The sequence below is a fragment of the Scyliorhinus canicula genome, chromosome 29 (genome assembly GCF_902713615.1).
Source record: "Scyliorhinus canicula chromosome 29, sScyCan1.1, whole genome shotgun sequence".
Taxonomy (NCBI): Eukaryota; Metazoa; Chordata; class Chondrichthyes; order Carcharhiniformes; family Scyliorhinidae; genus Scyliorhinus; species Scyliorhinus canicula.
The window spans coordinates 9,288,380-9,304,967 of NC_052174.1; the positions used below are offsets into that span (position 1 = coordinate 9,288,380).

At 53.6% G+C, this 16,588-nt stretch overlaps 1 protein-coding gene across 1 annotated transcript; it reads right to left on the bottom strand.

The window, feature by feature from the left end:
* Positions 1 to 264: 264 nt before the first annotated feature.
* ppp1r35 (protein phosphatase 1, regulatory subunit 35) lies at positions 265 to 16,232 on the bottom strand. The gene is made up of 5 exons (XM_038786878.1): positions 16,075 to 16,232; positions 9,777 to 10,054; positions 6,204 to 6,657; positions 1,769 to 1,899; positions 265 to 1,458 (listed from the first exon to the last, which is right to left on the bottom strand). Exons 2-5 carry the CDS (start codon positions 10,017 to 10,019, stop codon positions 1,282 to 1,284), a joined length of 1,005 nt encoding a protein of 334 aa, XP_038642806.1. The 5' UTR covers positions 10,020 to 10,054; positions 16,075 to 16,232; the 3' UTR covers positions 265 to 1,281.
* Between the last annotated feature and the right edge of the window lie 356 nt (positions 16,233 to 16,588).

A 16,588-nucleotide genomic window follows, 5' to 3' on the forward strand; every position in this document is an offset into this window, starting at 1 on the left:
CCCTCAATCAAAATCGCCAAAGTATATTAACCGATCATTCACCTCAATTCTCTTTCAAGTTGTTGCTGGCTGTACTTTCCTACATATTGACAAATAATTGTTATGTTCAGCACTGAGGTACCCAATGAAAGGGAGCGATGTTTCAAACAAGTAACAAGCCCTTGGCACGCCACTTCACTGCAAGTAACTTGGAGTAGCGTTTTTTAAAAAAAACACACGACTGCATGTTGAAAATCTGACGCAAATCAACCTCGGAGACAGAAGTGAAAAATAATCAGAGTTTTAATTCATGTCAAGAAAAAACATCAGTTTGTCAAGCAGCAAATTATGAAATCTATACTGTTAAAGCTGGCAACATACACAAAGGAAGGGACTGGCTGCATTGCTACGAACAAGGTCATAAATGCCGTCCGATTGTGGGCGCAGGGGCCATGAAATGGTGCAAAAGTAAAGCAAATTCGATGGGGTGATTTATGGAGCCATCGAGGAGCGGGATGGTGGCGCCGGCTGAGTGGGCACTCGCCCACTTCCGTCCTCCTCACCTGGCTGCGAGCAACGCACACCACGCCCAGCGGAGTTGGGCGGCAGGAACATGGCGCACCGCGGTCAATATCCCTTCCTCGGCCCGCAGCAACCAGAATCAGGCCAGCCGGTCACCTGGTCTTATTTGCCGCCTGTGCGAACTCGCTGCGCCCATATACCGGCCGCCTCCGCAATGCGTGACGCGCCACCCAACGCTGCCCAGCCCCCAATGGGCCAACTCCGCAGAGGAGGCCGAGCTCCTTTCAGTAAGGGCATCGGCGAGAGGGGAACATTGACGGATTTCTCTCCCCTCTCCCCTCTCCCGAGGGGCGTTGGATCAATAACGGGGTGGTAGGGGGCAGGCAATCTTCCTCTCAAAATCCTAGTTACGTACATTCCTTGTTTGAACTCCGTAGGTAGGGGCCGTTTACCGCACGGTTGCCTCTCTGATGGGTAAATCCGAGATTGGTTGGTATTAGTGAATAAGGACAGGTTAATGACCTCAGAAAACCTCAAAGCAGGATAATACAAGGAAAAAACCGACAGCTTTATCTTTCAATGTTAAAGTACTTTCTTTGGCCCTCCCCCCCCCCTTCCTGGTTTTACACCACGCCCTGCCCTGCGGTGTCACAAGACCCGTACCGCCAACATCAATGGCAACGTCTTTGTACAGGTGAAAGGGCTGATAAATAGTACCCGTGCTTTTGACACAGGATACACAATCCCACTGCTTTCCCAACCGCACACTCGCCCTCGTTGCTAGGCCTCCCACTGCTTCAGCTTCCGGTAAAGATCGAAGGGCGAGGTGGCCGGTTTCGGCTGGGCCTGCACCTTCAGTGGCGGCAGGCCATCCACAGAGAGGTAGGGGGTCTCAGTCAACAGCTCCAGGGGATCGTAGAATATCATCAGGTCAGGGGCGTCCATCCCGTCGGACTGCTGCAAGGAGGATATAAAAAGAAATGGAAACACCTCTGCGTTTTCTGCACGCCGCGCTTTAAAACCACCCGGTCCTGAAGACTTCATCTCTTTTAAGTCCCGCTATTTTCTCCATTATCATTTAGGAAAGACTTAATAAAACTGCTGTTCCCTTGTTTTGGGATGTAACAGAACACAGGACCCAGTGTTGGACAGAGCCACGTGCACTAACCAGCTTGGGGACAGTTCCTAACTCGATACCCACAGTTAAACCTACTTAAGGCTTCATCAAGGCCGAGTGAACGGTATCCAACACCCAACCAACGGTTACCTTCTTATTCGCTGCCTTTGGTCTGACGAGCAGCATTTTCTCTTGCACGGCCACACTCAGCACCTCATCCACAGGCACCTCCAAGCTCACCAGTCCTTTGTAACGTTGCAGGTCCTTCGGCACATTCAGGCCTGTAACAGAACACACGGGTCACAGGGTGGCTCGTGTCTAGCCAATACCATCGGTTTTTAATTAAGACTTTAACGGCTGTCGGATGAAGGCAGCATTCGGATTGATAAGTTTTAGTTCCGGGCCAAGAAATAAACCAGGAAAAAAACGGCTGTCTTTCTCTCTCTCTCTTTTCCCCGAACTGCGACGGATCCACCCCCCCCCCCCCCCCCCCCGGCACACGCACCATTTCCGCAAGAAACGGCTTGCCTGACCATCTCCTCCTCCACCGGCGCCTACTCTCCCATTCCCCCTCCTCCCCACGTGGAAGTAGCTGATTTCTATACCTCCACAATAACCGTTTAGATCCCATCCCCGGGGTAGATGGGGAATTTGAAACACAAACAGTCGTGATCTTGTCAGATGGCGGCGCAGACTCGAGGGGCTGAATGGCCTACTCCTACTTCATGTACCAGGACACCCAGATCCCTCTGCGTTGCAGAGTTCTGCAGTTTCTCTCTATTTTGGGGTGGCGCGGTGCTTAGCACTGCTGCCTCACAGCGCCAGGGACCCAAGTTTGATTCTGATCTCAGGCGACTCTCTATGTGGAGTTTGCACGTTCTCCCCGTGTCTGCGTGGGTTTCCTCCGGGTGCTCCGGTTTCCTCCCACAGTCCAGATTAGGGTGGATTGGCCAGGCTAATACGTCCCTCAGTGTCCAAAGGTTAGGTGGGGTTACAGGAATAGCTCAGGGGGAATGAGCCGAGGTAGGGTGCTCTTTCAGAGGGTCGGTGCAGACTTGATGGGCTGAATGGCCGATTGTGAATAGTTGATGCCTCTTGATGGGTCCCTGTAGCACTCCACTTGTTACAGCTCGCCCACCCGAAAATGACTCACTTCTGCCTAATTTCTTATTCCTGTTAACGAACCAATCCTCTAACTCCCATCGGCCTGACACCTTTGGACGTGGAGAGGATGTTTCCACTTGTGGGAAAAACTAGAACCCGAGGGCATAGCCTCAGACTAAATCTTTAATTCTTTCAAACAGAGATGAGGAGGAATTTCTTCAGCCAGAGGGTGGTGAATCTGTGGAACTCTTTGCCGCAGAAGGCTGTGGAGGCCAAATCACCGAGTGTCTTTAAGACAGAGGTATATACCGTATATACTCGCGTAACATGCGACTTTTGAGCACCTAATTTGAAGCCTAAATTTCGGGGGTCGCATGATACGCGAGGTACAAAAATCGCGGGTGTGAAATGCTGGCCAAGATAAGTCACATAGCATCCAGCTGGCTTTACTAGCATCGTTCAGCCACTTGCCGTTTCCATTCATAAAAACATGAATGGAAACGTCAAGTGGCTGAACATCTTCCCATCAGAATACTACTCTTCAGATTTTGACCACAGCATTCTGATGGGAAGATGTTCAGCCACTTGATGTTTCCATTCATGTTTTTATGAATGGAAACGGCAAGTGGCTGAACAACGCGAGTAAAGCCAGCTGGAAAGCTGTTCGAATCGCAAACAGCTTTCAGAGCAGAATCAACTCTGCAGAAACCACACACAATGATACCATTTGGAAGTTTTATAGAACATAAAACAGTACAGCACAGAACAGGCCCTTCGGCCCTCAATGTTGTGCCGAGCAATGATCACCCTACTCAAACCCACGTATCCACCCTATACCCGTAACCCAACAACCCCCCCTTAACCTTACTTTTTAGGACACTATGGGCAATTTAGCATGGCCAATCCACCTAACCCCTCACATCTTTGGACTGTGGGAGGAAACCGGAGCACCCGGAGGAAACCCACGCACACACGGGGAGGACGTGCAGACTCCGCACAGACAGTGACCCAGCCGGGAATCAAACCTGGGACCCTGGAGCTGTGAAGCATTTATGCTAACCACTATGCTACCGTGCTGCCCTTTTTAAATTTTTTTAGTTTCCAAAATTAATTTCCAAAAATGTCACTCGCATGATACAGGAGGTATACCATAAAACAGGGGTGGGCAAACTACGGCCCGCGGGCCGCATGCGGCCCGCCAAAGGTATTTCTGTTGGGTTACTTACTGGTATAGGGTGGATACGTTGACTTGAGTAGGGTGATCATTGCTCGGCACAACGTCGAGGGCCGAAGGGCCTGTTCTGTGCTGTACTGTTCTATGTTCTATATGAAGTGCCCAGAATCATAACCGGGTGAAGTAATTATTTTACTTAATATACTATGCGGCCCTTTGTGAATTGTGAATTTCTGAATGTGGCCCTTGCACGGAAAAGTTTGCCCACCCCTGCCATAAAATCATGTTTTGGGGACGAAAATTTAGGGGTCGCATGATACGCGAGATCGAAGGATACACGATTATATACGGTAGGTTCTTGATCAATAAGGGGATCAGGGGAGAAGGCAGGAGAATGGGGATGAGAAAAATATCAGCCATGATTGAGTGGCGGAGCAGATCGATGGGGCTAATTCCGCTCCTGTGTCTGATGGTCTTGTCCAAGTTTGCCAACACGCCTGCCACTCACGACATGTGACGAATTGGACACAGGGCGTGGAGATGCTGATCATGAGGCGAGACATTGAACCGGGTGGACATAAGGACCCTGCGACCGATGATGGGGTTCCCAACTCCAACAGAGCCCTTGGCCAAGTGAAAAGGAAGTCGAAAATCCTGTCGGTAAAACAACCCTTACCATTAAAAATCCGCAGCCTCGCTCCATTAAGGTACACGTTAAAGTTGCTCCCGTTGAAGGAAGTCGAAATATTTTAGTTGTTGAACCACAACTGTACGGGTCAGCTGCAGATAAAAATATTCTCTGGCGGGTCTACGAGGAGCGGGGAGGCTGTGCAGACTCTCGGCCACATCCAAGAGAGGAACGACGACTGGTTACCAATGAGGCACGGGTGGAGAGATGGATGTAGAGAGCGACGAGGAAGGACACAAAAAAAACAAGGAGTCGGCACGACGGTGCAGTGGTTAGCACTGCTGCCTCACGGCGCCGATGAGAAATTGAGGTTTGTCAGGTCATTTGCGGCGGAGCGATAAATGTGGTGAGACGGGTGAAGGAGACGGGACTGTCAGGATGAATAGAATGCCCACAGTGCTGAAGGGAGCCACTGAGCCCATTGTGTCTGCACCGAACCTCCCAAAGAGAACCGTACCTGAACCCATTACCTCGTCCTATCCCAGTAACCCCACCCAACCGTTGGACACTGAGGGGCAATTTAGCACGGCCAATCCACTTATCCTGCACGTCTTTGGGCTGTGGGAGGAAACCGGAGGAAACCCACGCACACTCGGGGGGGAGAACGTGCAGACTCCACACAGACAGTGACCCAGCCGGGGAATCGAACCTGGGACCCTGGAGCTGTGAGGCAGCAGTGCTAACTACCGTGCCGCCCCCGAGAGAGGAGAGGAGGAAGGTCCGAATGCAGCGGCGAGGGAATTAAACGCAGCGGGATTGGAAGAGGAATGTGTGACTGACAGGGAGGGGAATGGGAGAGGGCTCCGATACACCAGCATTGTGGATATCCCGAAATCCGAGCTGTGGTCGCAGTGCCACGCTCAGCTTTAGTACGGTTCCCTCAATCCCAGCGCATCGCTCGGACACCGTTACAAGGTTTACCGTGCATACGGCTCGTACCACGCGGTGAACGGACTACCGCAGGCTTTGGCAAGCGTCAAAATCCTATTGGACAACCCAGCCCTTGCACGGCAGAAATGGCTCAAACTGAGGTTTTGACATTTTCAATTGAGACCCCCTCCACACACACATACCTCAACAGCTTTTCAACTAACATGCGAATTAGGAGGAGGCCGCTCTGCCCCTCGAGCCTGTCCCGACATCCGTTAAGAATGACGGCTAATCTGATTGCAACCTCCACCGCCTCCCTCCGAATCTACCTGATGACATCCGGTAATCACCAGTCAGATTACCACATCATCGCAGATACTCCAAGAGACGCTCGCCCAGTCGATGCGGGATGTTTAACCCGTTTGCAGCTCACACCTCTCAAGAGTATTTTGCATGACAATCAAAGAAACTACGGGCCTCGGATCCGTCCTGCCGAGTTAGGAACGAAGGGTGGGATTCCCCACCCCTCCCCCTCTGCGGCGTGTTCTGGTCCTGCCGATGTCAGCGGCTCTTGCCAAGGCGGGCACCACCCACCACCTCCAGGGAGGGCTGGATGAGTACCGGCCCACGTTACTGCCGGCTCTCACCCGGACTCGCCAATCAGCTCGGATTTTGGCGAACTGGGGGTCATTCTCCCAATCCAGCGCCCACTCAATCCACCCCCCCCCCCCTCCCCCCGCCGCCTTTACCTTCTGCCACCTTCCCCTCCACGCTTTGCCGCGTCACAGACGATCTCTTCAGCCGCTCGGCGGCAGCCCTCCTGGCGTTGAAGCCCCCTTCCCTCAGCTGCTGCAGCTCCTGCCCCAGCGCCAGGGTGGTGTTGTACTCGGGCGTGGCCAGGGGACGGTCCCCGGCACCCCCCAGGAGCGCCCTCTGCCTGGGCTGCTTGTTCAGCCGGGCAGGCCTCGCCGCCTTGGCCTTCCAGGGGTCACGGTGGGCCGGGCCTCCGTCCTTCCGGTCAGCGGAGAAAACGGAGGAGGGGTCGGTCGGGGTCTGGACGTTCCGTTCGTCCCCTTCGGGAGCCGATTCCGGGGTTGGGTTCACAGGGATTGTGCCCCACTCCTCCTCCCCGCCATCCAGGTCACCGGGGGTTAACTCTTCGTTGTCACCACCCTTGGATTCAGAGCCAGTGTCAAACCGGACCTGCAATCAAAGAATAAATAAAAGAAATAATGCCAACCTCTCTCAGCAAACCCCCTGGCTCAGGCCCTCACCCACTAGCACACATGTAGCTGGGAGACTGTGGGTCTCGGTCTCACTATTGTCTGACCATTGATGCCGGGATATTCGCAGGAAACGTGGCCACAATTTCTTGGTTTTCTGATTGGGGAAATCATCCCCTAGATGTAACTTTTACTGGGGCAATATGGATTGAGGTTTAGCTCAATCCATATTGAAGGAACTGGTGGTAAGAGCGATTGTGGGGGAGGGTGAGAGCGGGGGTTATGCATGTCCACACTGCCACCTGTAGAAATTTGTCATGATGTAGTTACACCTCTTCCACAGCTGCAGCTCCTCACGAACACACTGAATAGGAGCAGGGAGTGGACCACTCAGCCCGTCCAGCCTGCTCCGTCATTCAACATGATCTTGACTGATCTCAGGCCGCGGCTCCGTTTTCCCGGCCATTGCCCACGTCGCTAAATTCCCGAGAGCCCAAAAATCTATCCCACAGCCGTGAATATATTCAATGATGGAGCTCCCACAATCCTCTGGGGTTGGAGAATTCCAAACATTCACAATACCTTTGGGTGAAGAAATTTCTCCTCATCTCGGTCCCAAAATGGCCGACTCCGTCCCAAAATGGCCGACTCCCATATCCTGACACTGCCCCCCCCCCCCCCCCCCCCCCGTGTTTTAGATTCCCCAACTAGCGGGCAACAATCTCTCAAGTGCCCACCCTGTCAAACCCCTTCAGAATCCTGTCCGTCTCAATGGGATCGCCTCTCATTCTTCTAAACTCCAGAGAATAAAAACCCAATTGACATCAGAGGACAACCCCCTCATCCTGGAGGCCAATCTAGTGAACCTTCGCTCTCCCGCCTCCTATGCAAGTTTGTCCTTTCCTAAATGCAGTGGCTAAAGCGGCACACACTGCCACTGGTGTGGTCTCGCCAAAACCCTGTAACAACAGGCAGCCAAACTACTTTATTCCTGTACCCTTGCAGTAAAGGCCAACATGCTTCTTACCTCCCTAGGTGCGTGCTGTATCTGCATGCTAACTTTCTGTGTTCCTTTCTGCACCCAAGTCCCTTTGGACATTAACGTTTACAAGTTTCTACCTTTTCAAAAACATTCTACATTTATAAATTGCCGACATTATACTCCAATCACTTAATCTGTCTATATCTCTTTGCAGTGTCTCTGTGTCCTCCCCAAAGCTTACCTTTCTACCGAGCTTGGTATCAGCAGCAAACAGCTGGCTTGAACAAAGACAAACACCGGTGGGACGGTGTATTTACAGCATGATATGTTTAAACGGTCAGTTCCCCAAGTGCGTGTGGTGACTGTCCCTCTCACACACTCACCCCTCTCACACACTCGCCTCCCCCTCTCACACACTCACCCCCCTCACACACACGCATCTCCCTCCCTCGTGCACACACACATCTCCCTCCCTCGCTCACACGCGCATCTCCCTCCCTCACACGCGCATCTCCCTCCCGCGCATCTCCCTCCCTCGCACACACGCGCATCTCCCTCCCTCGCACACACGCATCTCCCTCCCTCGCACACACGTGCATCTCCCTCCCTCGCACACACGCGCATCTCCCTCCCTCGCACACACGCGCATCTCCCTCTCTCGCACACACGCATCTCCATCCCTCGCACACACACACATCGCCCTCTCTCGCACATCTCCATCCCTCGCACACACGCGCATCTCCCTCTCTCGCACACACACACATCTCCCTCCCTCGCACACACACGCATCTCCCTCCCTCGCACACACGCGCATCTCCCTCCCTCGCACACACGCGCATCTCCCTCCCTCGTACACACGCGCATCTCCCTCCCTCGCACACACGCATCTCCCTCCCTCGCACACACGCGCATCTCCCTCCCTCGTACACACGCGCATCTCCCTCCCTCGCACACGCGCATCTCCCTCCCTCGCACACACGCGCATCTCCCTCCCTCGCACACACGCGCATCTCCCTCCCTCGCACACACGCGCATCTCCCTCCCTCGCACACACGCGCATCTCCCTCCCTCGCACACACGCGCATCCCCCTCCCTCGCACACACACGCATCTCCCTCTCTCGCACGCACGCACACACGTATTCACCAACCCTTTCTTGCACACATTCACTGCCCTTTCTTGCACAGACACACCGCTCACCTCTCTTTCTTGCCCGCACACTCACTCACCTCCCTCCCTCCCTCGCACACACGTTCCCCTCCCTCAAACGCTATCCATCAGCCTGGCCAACCACGGGACTCCTAGTTGTAAACAACGGTTGGGAAAGCCTGGTCCAGATACATGTAAGAGAAAACTAGTTGAACACGAGGGAGAAGGAACAGGATATTTTGGTGACGCAAGTTGGGAGGGGGATAATAAACACTAGTACCAAGCAGTTGGGCTGAATGGCCTGGGGCAAATACTACGTGAAAGAACTACAGCAGATACACTGTAGGAAATACTGTGACCGGTCACATGCTGAAGAGTAAACAGGGAGGGCATTATCGTCAATGGCACTCGCATGGCCTGCCCAGGAACAGAGGTCTCACTGACACTTGGAAATACGGGTCTATATTGGGTCGTGGTTGGAAGACACAAACCAAATCCTCAGGGCTTGATAGCTGGTAGCATTGTGGATAGCACAATGGCTTCACAGCTCCAGGGTCCCAGGTTCGATTCCCGGCTTGGGTCACTGTCTGTGCGGAGTCTGCACATCCTCCCCGTGTGTCCGCGTGGGTTTCCTCCGGGTGCTCCGGTTTCCTCCACAGTCCAAAGATGTGCAGGTTAGGGTGGATTGGCCGTGCTAAATTGCCCCTTAGTGTCCAAAATTGCCCTTAGTGTTGGGTGGGGTTACTGGGTTATGGGGGTAGGGTGGAGGTGTTGACCTTGGGTAGGGTGCTCTTTCCAAGAGCCGGTGCAGACTCGATGGGCCGAATGGCCTCCTTCTGCACTGTGAATTCTATGATATTCAGGGATGGAGGGTCTCTGGAGATGAGGGAAAGGGATGGTGGTTGGGGGGGGTCCCTGGAATGTGTTAATAGTTGCTGGGGAGAGTGGGGGGGGGGGTGTCCCCATTACCTGCCGACGGCTGACTTTGCCTCGCACCACGTCGCCATCCAGCCCTTCCCGCCTTTTCAGTATTCCCACGGATTTGCCGATCTTGTCCGGTGTCAGAGAAACATCCAACTCCGAAAGGGTGTCCATCCGATCTGGCCCCACCAGCAGGGGCGCCGGGACTGCCCGGATGGGGAGACTGTCTTCGTCCGTGTAGTTCTGGGGCGTGTACATCTTCGCTGGGAAGCCCAAGGTATCGGTCTTCATCTTCTGCAACGCCGAGGTCTACACGCCAGCTTGCGCTGTAACAAGAACAGATCGTTAAAGCTCTCACTGACATAGAGATGCCACCCTCAAAGACTGCCCAGGCGCAGAGATACTGGGAAGATATAATTTACAGTACAGAAACATGCAGGATTTCAGTAAGAGGTGTAGAATGCTTGTAGAGGGGGTGGAACACACAGGGTTAAGAGGGGAAACAGCATCTTCCCAAAAGAACAAATTCGTATGTAAGGAGCAAGAGGGTAACTAGAGAAAGGATTGGCCCAATCAAAGACAAAAGAGGGAATTTATGCGCGGACTCAGAGGAAATGGGTGAGATTCTTAATGAGTACTTTGCATCGGTATTCACAAAGGAGAGGGACAAGACGGATGTTGAGGCTAGGGATGGATGTTTAAATACTCTCGGTCAAGTTGTCATACGGAAGGGGGAAGTTTTGGGTATTCTAAAAGACATTAAGGTGGACAAGTCCCCAGGACCGGATGGGATCTATCCCAGGTTACTGAGGGAAGCGAGGGTCGAAATAGCTGGGGCCTTAACAGATATCTTTGCAGCATCCTTGAGCACGGGTGAGGTCCTGGAGGACTGGAGAATTGCTAATGTTGTCCCTTTGTTTAAGAAGGGTAGCAGGGATAATCCAGGGAATTATAGACCTGTAGCTTGACGTCAGTGGTAGGCAAACTGTTGGAGAAGATACTGAGGGATAGGATCTATTCACATCTGGAAGAAAATAGACTTATCAGTGATAGGCAGCATGGTTTTGTGCAGGGAAGATCATGTCTTACAAACCTAATAGAATTCTTTGAGGAAGTAACAAAGTTAATTGATGAGGGATGGGCTGTAGATGTCATATACATGGACTTTAGTAAGGCGTTTGATAAGGTTTCCCATGGCAGGTTGATGGAAAAAGTGAAGTCGTATGGGGTTCAGGGTGTACTAGCTAGATGGATAAAGAACTGGCTGGGCAACAGGAGACAGAGAGTAGTGGTGGAAGGGAGTGTCTCAAAATGGAGAAGGGTGACTAGTGGTGATCCACAGGGATCCGTGCTCGGACCACTGTTGTTTGTGATCTACATAAATGACCTGGACGAAGGTATAGGTGGTCTGATTACCAAGTTTGCAGATGATACTAAGATTGGTGGAGTTGCAGATAGCGAGGAGGACTGTCAGAGAATACAACAAAATATAGATAGATTGGAGAGTTGGGCAGAGAAATGGCAGATGGAGTTCAATCCAGGCAAATGCGAGGTGATGCATTTTAGAAGATCAAATTCAAGAGCGGACTATATGGTCAATGGAAGGGTCTTGGGGAAAATTGATGTACAGAGAGATCTGGGAGTTCAGGTCCATTGTACCCTGAAGGTGGCAACGCAGGTGGATAGAGTGGTCAAGAAGGCATACAGCATACTTGTCTTCATCGGAAGGGGTACTGAGTACAAGAGTTGGCAAGTCATGTTACAGTTGTATAGGACTTTGGTTAGGCTACATTTGGAATACTGCGTGCAGTTCTGGTCGCCACATTACCAGAAGGATGTGGATGCTTAGGAGAGGGTGCAGAGGAGGTTCACCAGGATGTTGCCTGGTATGGAGGGTGCAAGCTATGAAGAAAGGTTGAGTAGATTAGGATTGTTTTCGTTGGAAAGATGGAGGTTGAGGGGAGACCTGATTGAGGTCTACAAAATTATGAGAGGGTGGATAGCAACAAGCTTTTCCCAAGAGTGGGGGTGTCAGTTACAAGGGGTCACGATTTCAAGGTGAGAGGGGGAAAGTTTAAGGGAGATGTGCGTGGAAAGTATTTTATGCAGAGGGTGGTAGGTGCCTGGAACGCTTTACCAGCGGAGGTGATAGAGGCGGGCATGATAGCATCATTTAAGATGCATCTGGACAGGTATATGAACGGGCGGGAACAGAGGGAAGTAGACCTTGGAAAATAGGAGACAGGTTTCGATAAAGGATCTGGATCGGTGCAGGCTGGGAGGGCCGAAGGGTCTGTTCCTGTGCTGTAATTTTCTTTGTTCTTTGATCACCTATTCAATATATTGCTCAAATTAACACCACTCAACGTCCTGCATAGTCCATGGAGTGTTACAGCACAGAAAGAGGTCCTTCGGCACATCGTGTCTGCACCATCCATAAAGCACCCTAACAATTCTAACCCCATTGTCCAGCACTTGGGCCGTAGCCTTGTTTGTTGTGGGAGTTCCAATCGCTCATCGCAATGCTTCATAAATGTTGTGAGGGTTCCTGCCTCTCCCACCCTACAGGCAGCGAGTTCCAGATTCCCAGCACCCACTGGGGGAAAAGATTTTTCCTCAAATCCCCTCTAAATCTCCTGCCCCTGACCTTAAATCCACCCCCCCCCCCACCGTTTACCTGAGGAAGGAGCAGTGCTCCGAAAGCTAGTGTTTGAAACAAACCTGTTGGACTTTAACCTGGTGTTGGAAAACTTCTTACTGTCCCCATTCCAGTCCAACGCCGGCATCTCCACATCATGACTATTCCCCCTGGTTATTGGCCCTCTACTAAGTTCCTCCCTATCCACCCTATCAATGTCCCTCATAATATTGTCCACCTCGATCAGGTCCCCCCTCGGCCTTCTCTGCTCCAAGGAAAACAACCCCGGCCTAACCAGCCTCTCCCCATAGCTGAGACGCTCCAGCCCAGGCAGCATCCTGGTGAATCTCCTCCGCACCTTCTCCAGCGCAACCACACCCTTCCTATAGAGTGGCGACGAGAACAGCACTCAGTACTCTAGCTGCGGCCTAACCAGCCTCTCCCCATAGCCGAGACGCTCCAACCCAGGCAGCATCCTGGTGAATCTCCTCTGCTCCCTCTCCAGCGCCACCACATCCTTCCTATAGAGTGGCGACGAGAACAGCACTCAGTACTCTAGCTGCGGCCTAACCAGCGTTTCATACAGCTCCATCATAACCCCCCTGCTCTTATATTCTATACCTCAGTTAATAAAGGCAAGTATCCCATTTGCCTTCTTAACCACCTTATCTACCGTTCCTGCTGCCTTCGGGGATTTATGAACATGCACCCCAGGGTCTCGCTGTATTTCCCAGCATCCTACTGTTCATTGTGTATTCCTCGGCCTGGTTAGTCCTCCCAAAACACACCATCTCACACTTTTCAGGGCTAAATTCCATTTGCCACTGTTCTGCCCATTTAACCAGAAGGTCTATATCGCCCTCTGCAAGACGGAAACAGCAAATGCTTCCAGCGGCATCTCTTCAGGAGCGATCTCACCAAGATATAGGGATATGGTATTTTAAAACAGCACTTTATTACTAACACAGTATTAAAATCTTTAACATTGCCCCTTAAACAATTCTTTGAGAAAGACATCTTGTGACACTGCTTTACATAACAGATCTGCCTCCTGTCCGAACCACTGGCTGGATATCTTCCAACGCTGGCTTCAACAGGCTTGTTTCAGCTTCGCCCTTGTCCTCAGACAAGTCTGCACTGCTATAAATACCGTTAATCTCTTTTAACTAACTTACAGTGAGAGCAGAACGGTTTCACTCTGCGCATCTTCAGCCAGGTCAGAACTGAAACTGAAAATGCTTCCACAAAATGCCAGATGCCTTAGCTCCGCCCAGCAATGACATCATCTCACCAAGCTGATCCCCAGGGAAACCCCTTAATCAAAAGAAAATGGCATTAGCCCAAGCTTTTACGACGGTTAATTGCACCTAAAGTCCCAAAAGATTTGTTGTCTTTCAAACCCAGATTCTTTAAAAAACGTGACTGCAGTAGTCAAACACACTCTAACCCAGGCTTTTAACCCTTACTTCACCAAATACTTATCATACAATATGTTGGAAATTCCTACATCCATCACAACTGACCTCCACACCGCACCCGGGCTTCCCAAACTGTGGGTGGCACATCCCGCCCCCGCATCGGTGAAGGGATGAAATCTTGGGTTTGCGAGCTCTGAGACGGCGATGTTGGTTTTGCGCAGCGCACGTCCCCAAATGCCATGCTTCGCGCTAGACGTTCCCGAGCACGTGTCCGACGGGGACGTCGAGCCGAGCCCCCTCTTATGGCTGGGCAACGCCGACGCCCTCCCCTTAATTTATTCCCCCGAGAGTTGGTCACCCAGGTTCCCGGAACTCTGTCTCAAGCTTCTCTTCTCCAAGGAGCCCCAGCATCTCCCATCTATCCACGTTACCGAGGGTCCCCATCGTGGGAGCCAGTCCTTCTGTTGAATCTTTCTGTGCTCTCTCTGACACCTTCACACCCACCCTTGTTTCATACAGGCTTGTTGCAAGTCGACAGAACTGGTTTTCCCATGGGAATTATGTTAGAGATGGGGGATTGGTTCCTTAACCTGGGCCCAAACTCCTATTTTCACTGAATAGTGACAGGTTTGAGAGACCTTGCTTCAGTGAAATTGTCTTTCAGTAGGTATTTCCCACGTTATAGTTGTGCCCGCACTTTCAAAGGCAACTTCCATATTGCATCCGGGCAGCCATTAACCCTTCCTGAGGCTGTCGAAACTGGCTTTGTAAAGTCAAAACTGGGTGTGAATTTCTAAACGTCGCAACTCGAACGTCGTAAAGTCAAGGACTGCCTGTGCTGCCCCATCACGTCCCTCCCAGCAAACTGAATCACCTCAGACTTCTCTGCATTCATCTTGAACAAGGGGAGCAGTTGGTGTTGTTGTTATTGCCACTGCACTGGCAATCCAGAGACCCAGAGTAACACTCCAGGAACCCGACAAGAATCACCGAACAATACAGCGCAGAAGAGGCCCTTCGGCCCATCGAGCCTGCACCGACAGAGGAAAAACACCCAACTTATCTACCGAATCCCGTTTGCCAGCATTTGGCCCACACACAGCCTTGAGAGTTTTTCCATCAAAGCCGCCTCTGAATCAACCTCTGTAAACATGTCGCCCCACCCCACGGCCATTTCGCCTCCCCACCGCAGCCCCCTGCCGTTTTCGTGTCTCTCTACCCCACCACATCCACGCCAACTGTATCCCCATCCCATGTCATCATTTCTCCTCCCCTAACCCCCCCCCCCTCCCCCCCCGTGGCCATCTCGTCTCCTGACCCATCACCGCCACTTGCCTCCCAACCCTACTGCCACAATCTTGTCTCCTCACCCCACCGTCTTGTACCCCCAACCCTTGCCAATTCTTGAACCCCCACCCCACTGCTGCCATGTTAAAACTCCACCCCACTGTCGCCATCTTGTCCGCCCACTGCCATCCTACCCCGCAGCCATCTTGTCCCCCCACCCTACTGCCGCCATCTTGTCCCCCCCCACCGCCGCCATCTTGTCCCCCCCCACCGCCGCCATCTTGTACCCCCCACCCCACTGCCCCCATCTTGTCCCCCCACCCCACCGCCCCCATCTTGTCCGCCCACCCCAATCTTATCCCCCCCACCCCACTGCTGCCATCTAGTCCCCCCATCCCCCGCAGCCATCTTGTCCCCCCACCCCACTGCCGCCATCTTGTCCCCCCCACTATCTTGTACCCCCCACCCCACTGCCCCAATCTTGTCCCCCACCCCACCGCCGCCATCTTGTCCCCCCCACCCCACTGCTGCCATCTTGTCCTCCCCCACCCCACCGCCGCCATCTTGCCCCCCCACCGCCGCCATCTTGTCCCCCCACCCCACCGCCGCCATCTTGTCCCCCCACCCCACCCCACCGCCGCCATCTTGTCCCCCACCCCACCGCCGCCATCTTGTCCCCCCCACCCCACCGCCGCCATCTTGTCCCCCCCACCCCACCCCACCGCCGCCATCTTGTCCCCCCCCACACCACCGCCGCCATCTTGTCCCCCCCGCACCCCACCGCCGCCATCTTGTCCCCCCCACCCCACCGCCGCCATCTTGTCCCCCCCACCCCACCGCCGCCATCTTGTCCCCCCCACCCCACCCCACCGCCGCCATCTTGTCCCCCCCACCCCACCGCCGCCATCTTGTCCCCCCCCACCCCACCGCCGCCATCTTGTCCCCCCCGCACCCCACCGCCGCCATCTTGTCCCCCCCCCCCCCGCACCCCGGGACCACTCACCTGGGCACTCGGACACTTTCACTCTCTGGCCGCGGTGGGAGTTCCCGGCCGAGCCGAGCCCGCTCTCCCCGCCATTCTCAACCATTGACCGCCTCACAACGTCGCCCAGGGCAACGTCGCCGCGGATGTGACGCCGCTGGAGAGGAAGTGGGCGGAGCCGCGGCTCGGTGGCAGGGAGGCGGGGCTGGGTGACTGACGGGCGGAGTGGGGGCGGGGCTGGGTGACTGACGGACAGGTAGGGGGCGGGGCTGGGTGACTGACGGGCGGAGTGGGGGGCGGGGCTGGGTGACTGACGGGCGGAGTGGGGGCGGGGCTGGGTGACTGACGGACAGGTAGGGGGCGGGGCTGGGTGACTGACAGGCGGAGTGACTGACGGGCAGGTAGGGGGCGGGGCTAGGTGACTGACGGGCGGGGTTGGATGATTGACAGGCAGAGAGGGCGGGACCAGGCGATTCACATACAGGGAGGGGCGATTTGACAGACGGATAGGGGTGGGGCCAGGTGATTTACAGGC

Coding starts and splice junctions, on each gene's coding strand:
- ppp1r35 (XM_038786878.1), bottom strand. CDS start 10,019: ATGAAGACCGATACCTTGGGCTTCCCAGCGAAGATGTACACGCCCCAG. Junction 1,900..6,203: donor GGAGGGGAAGGTGGCAGAAG/GTAAAGGCGGCG, acceptor GTTCTGTTACAG/GCCTGAATGTGCCGAAGGAC. Junction 1,459..1,768: donor CAAAGGCAGCGAATAAGAAG/GTAACCGTTGGT, acceptor TCCTCCTTGCAG/CAGTCCGACGGGATGGACGC.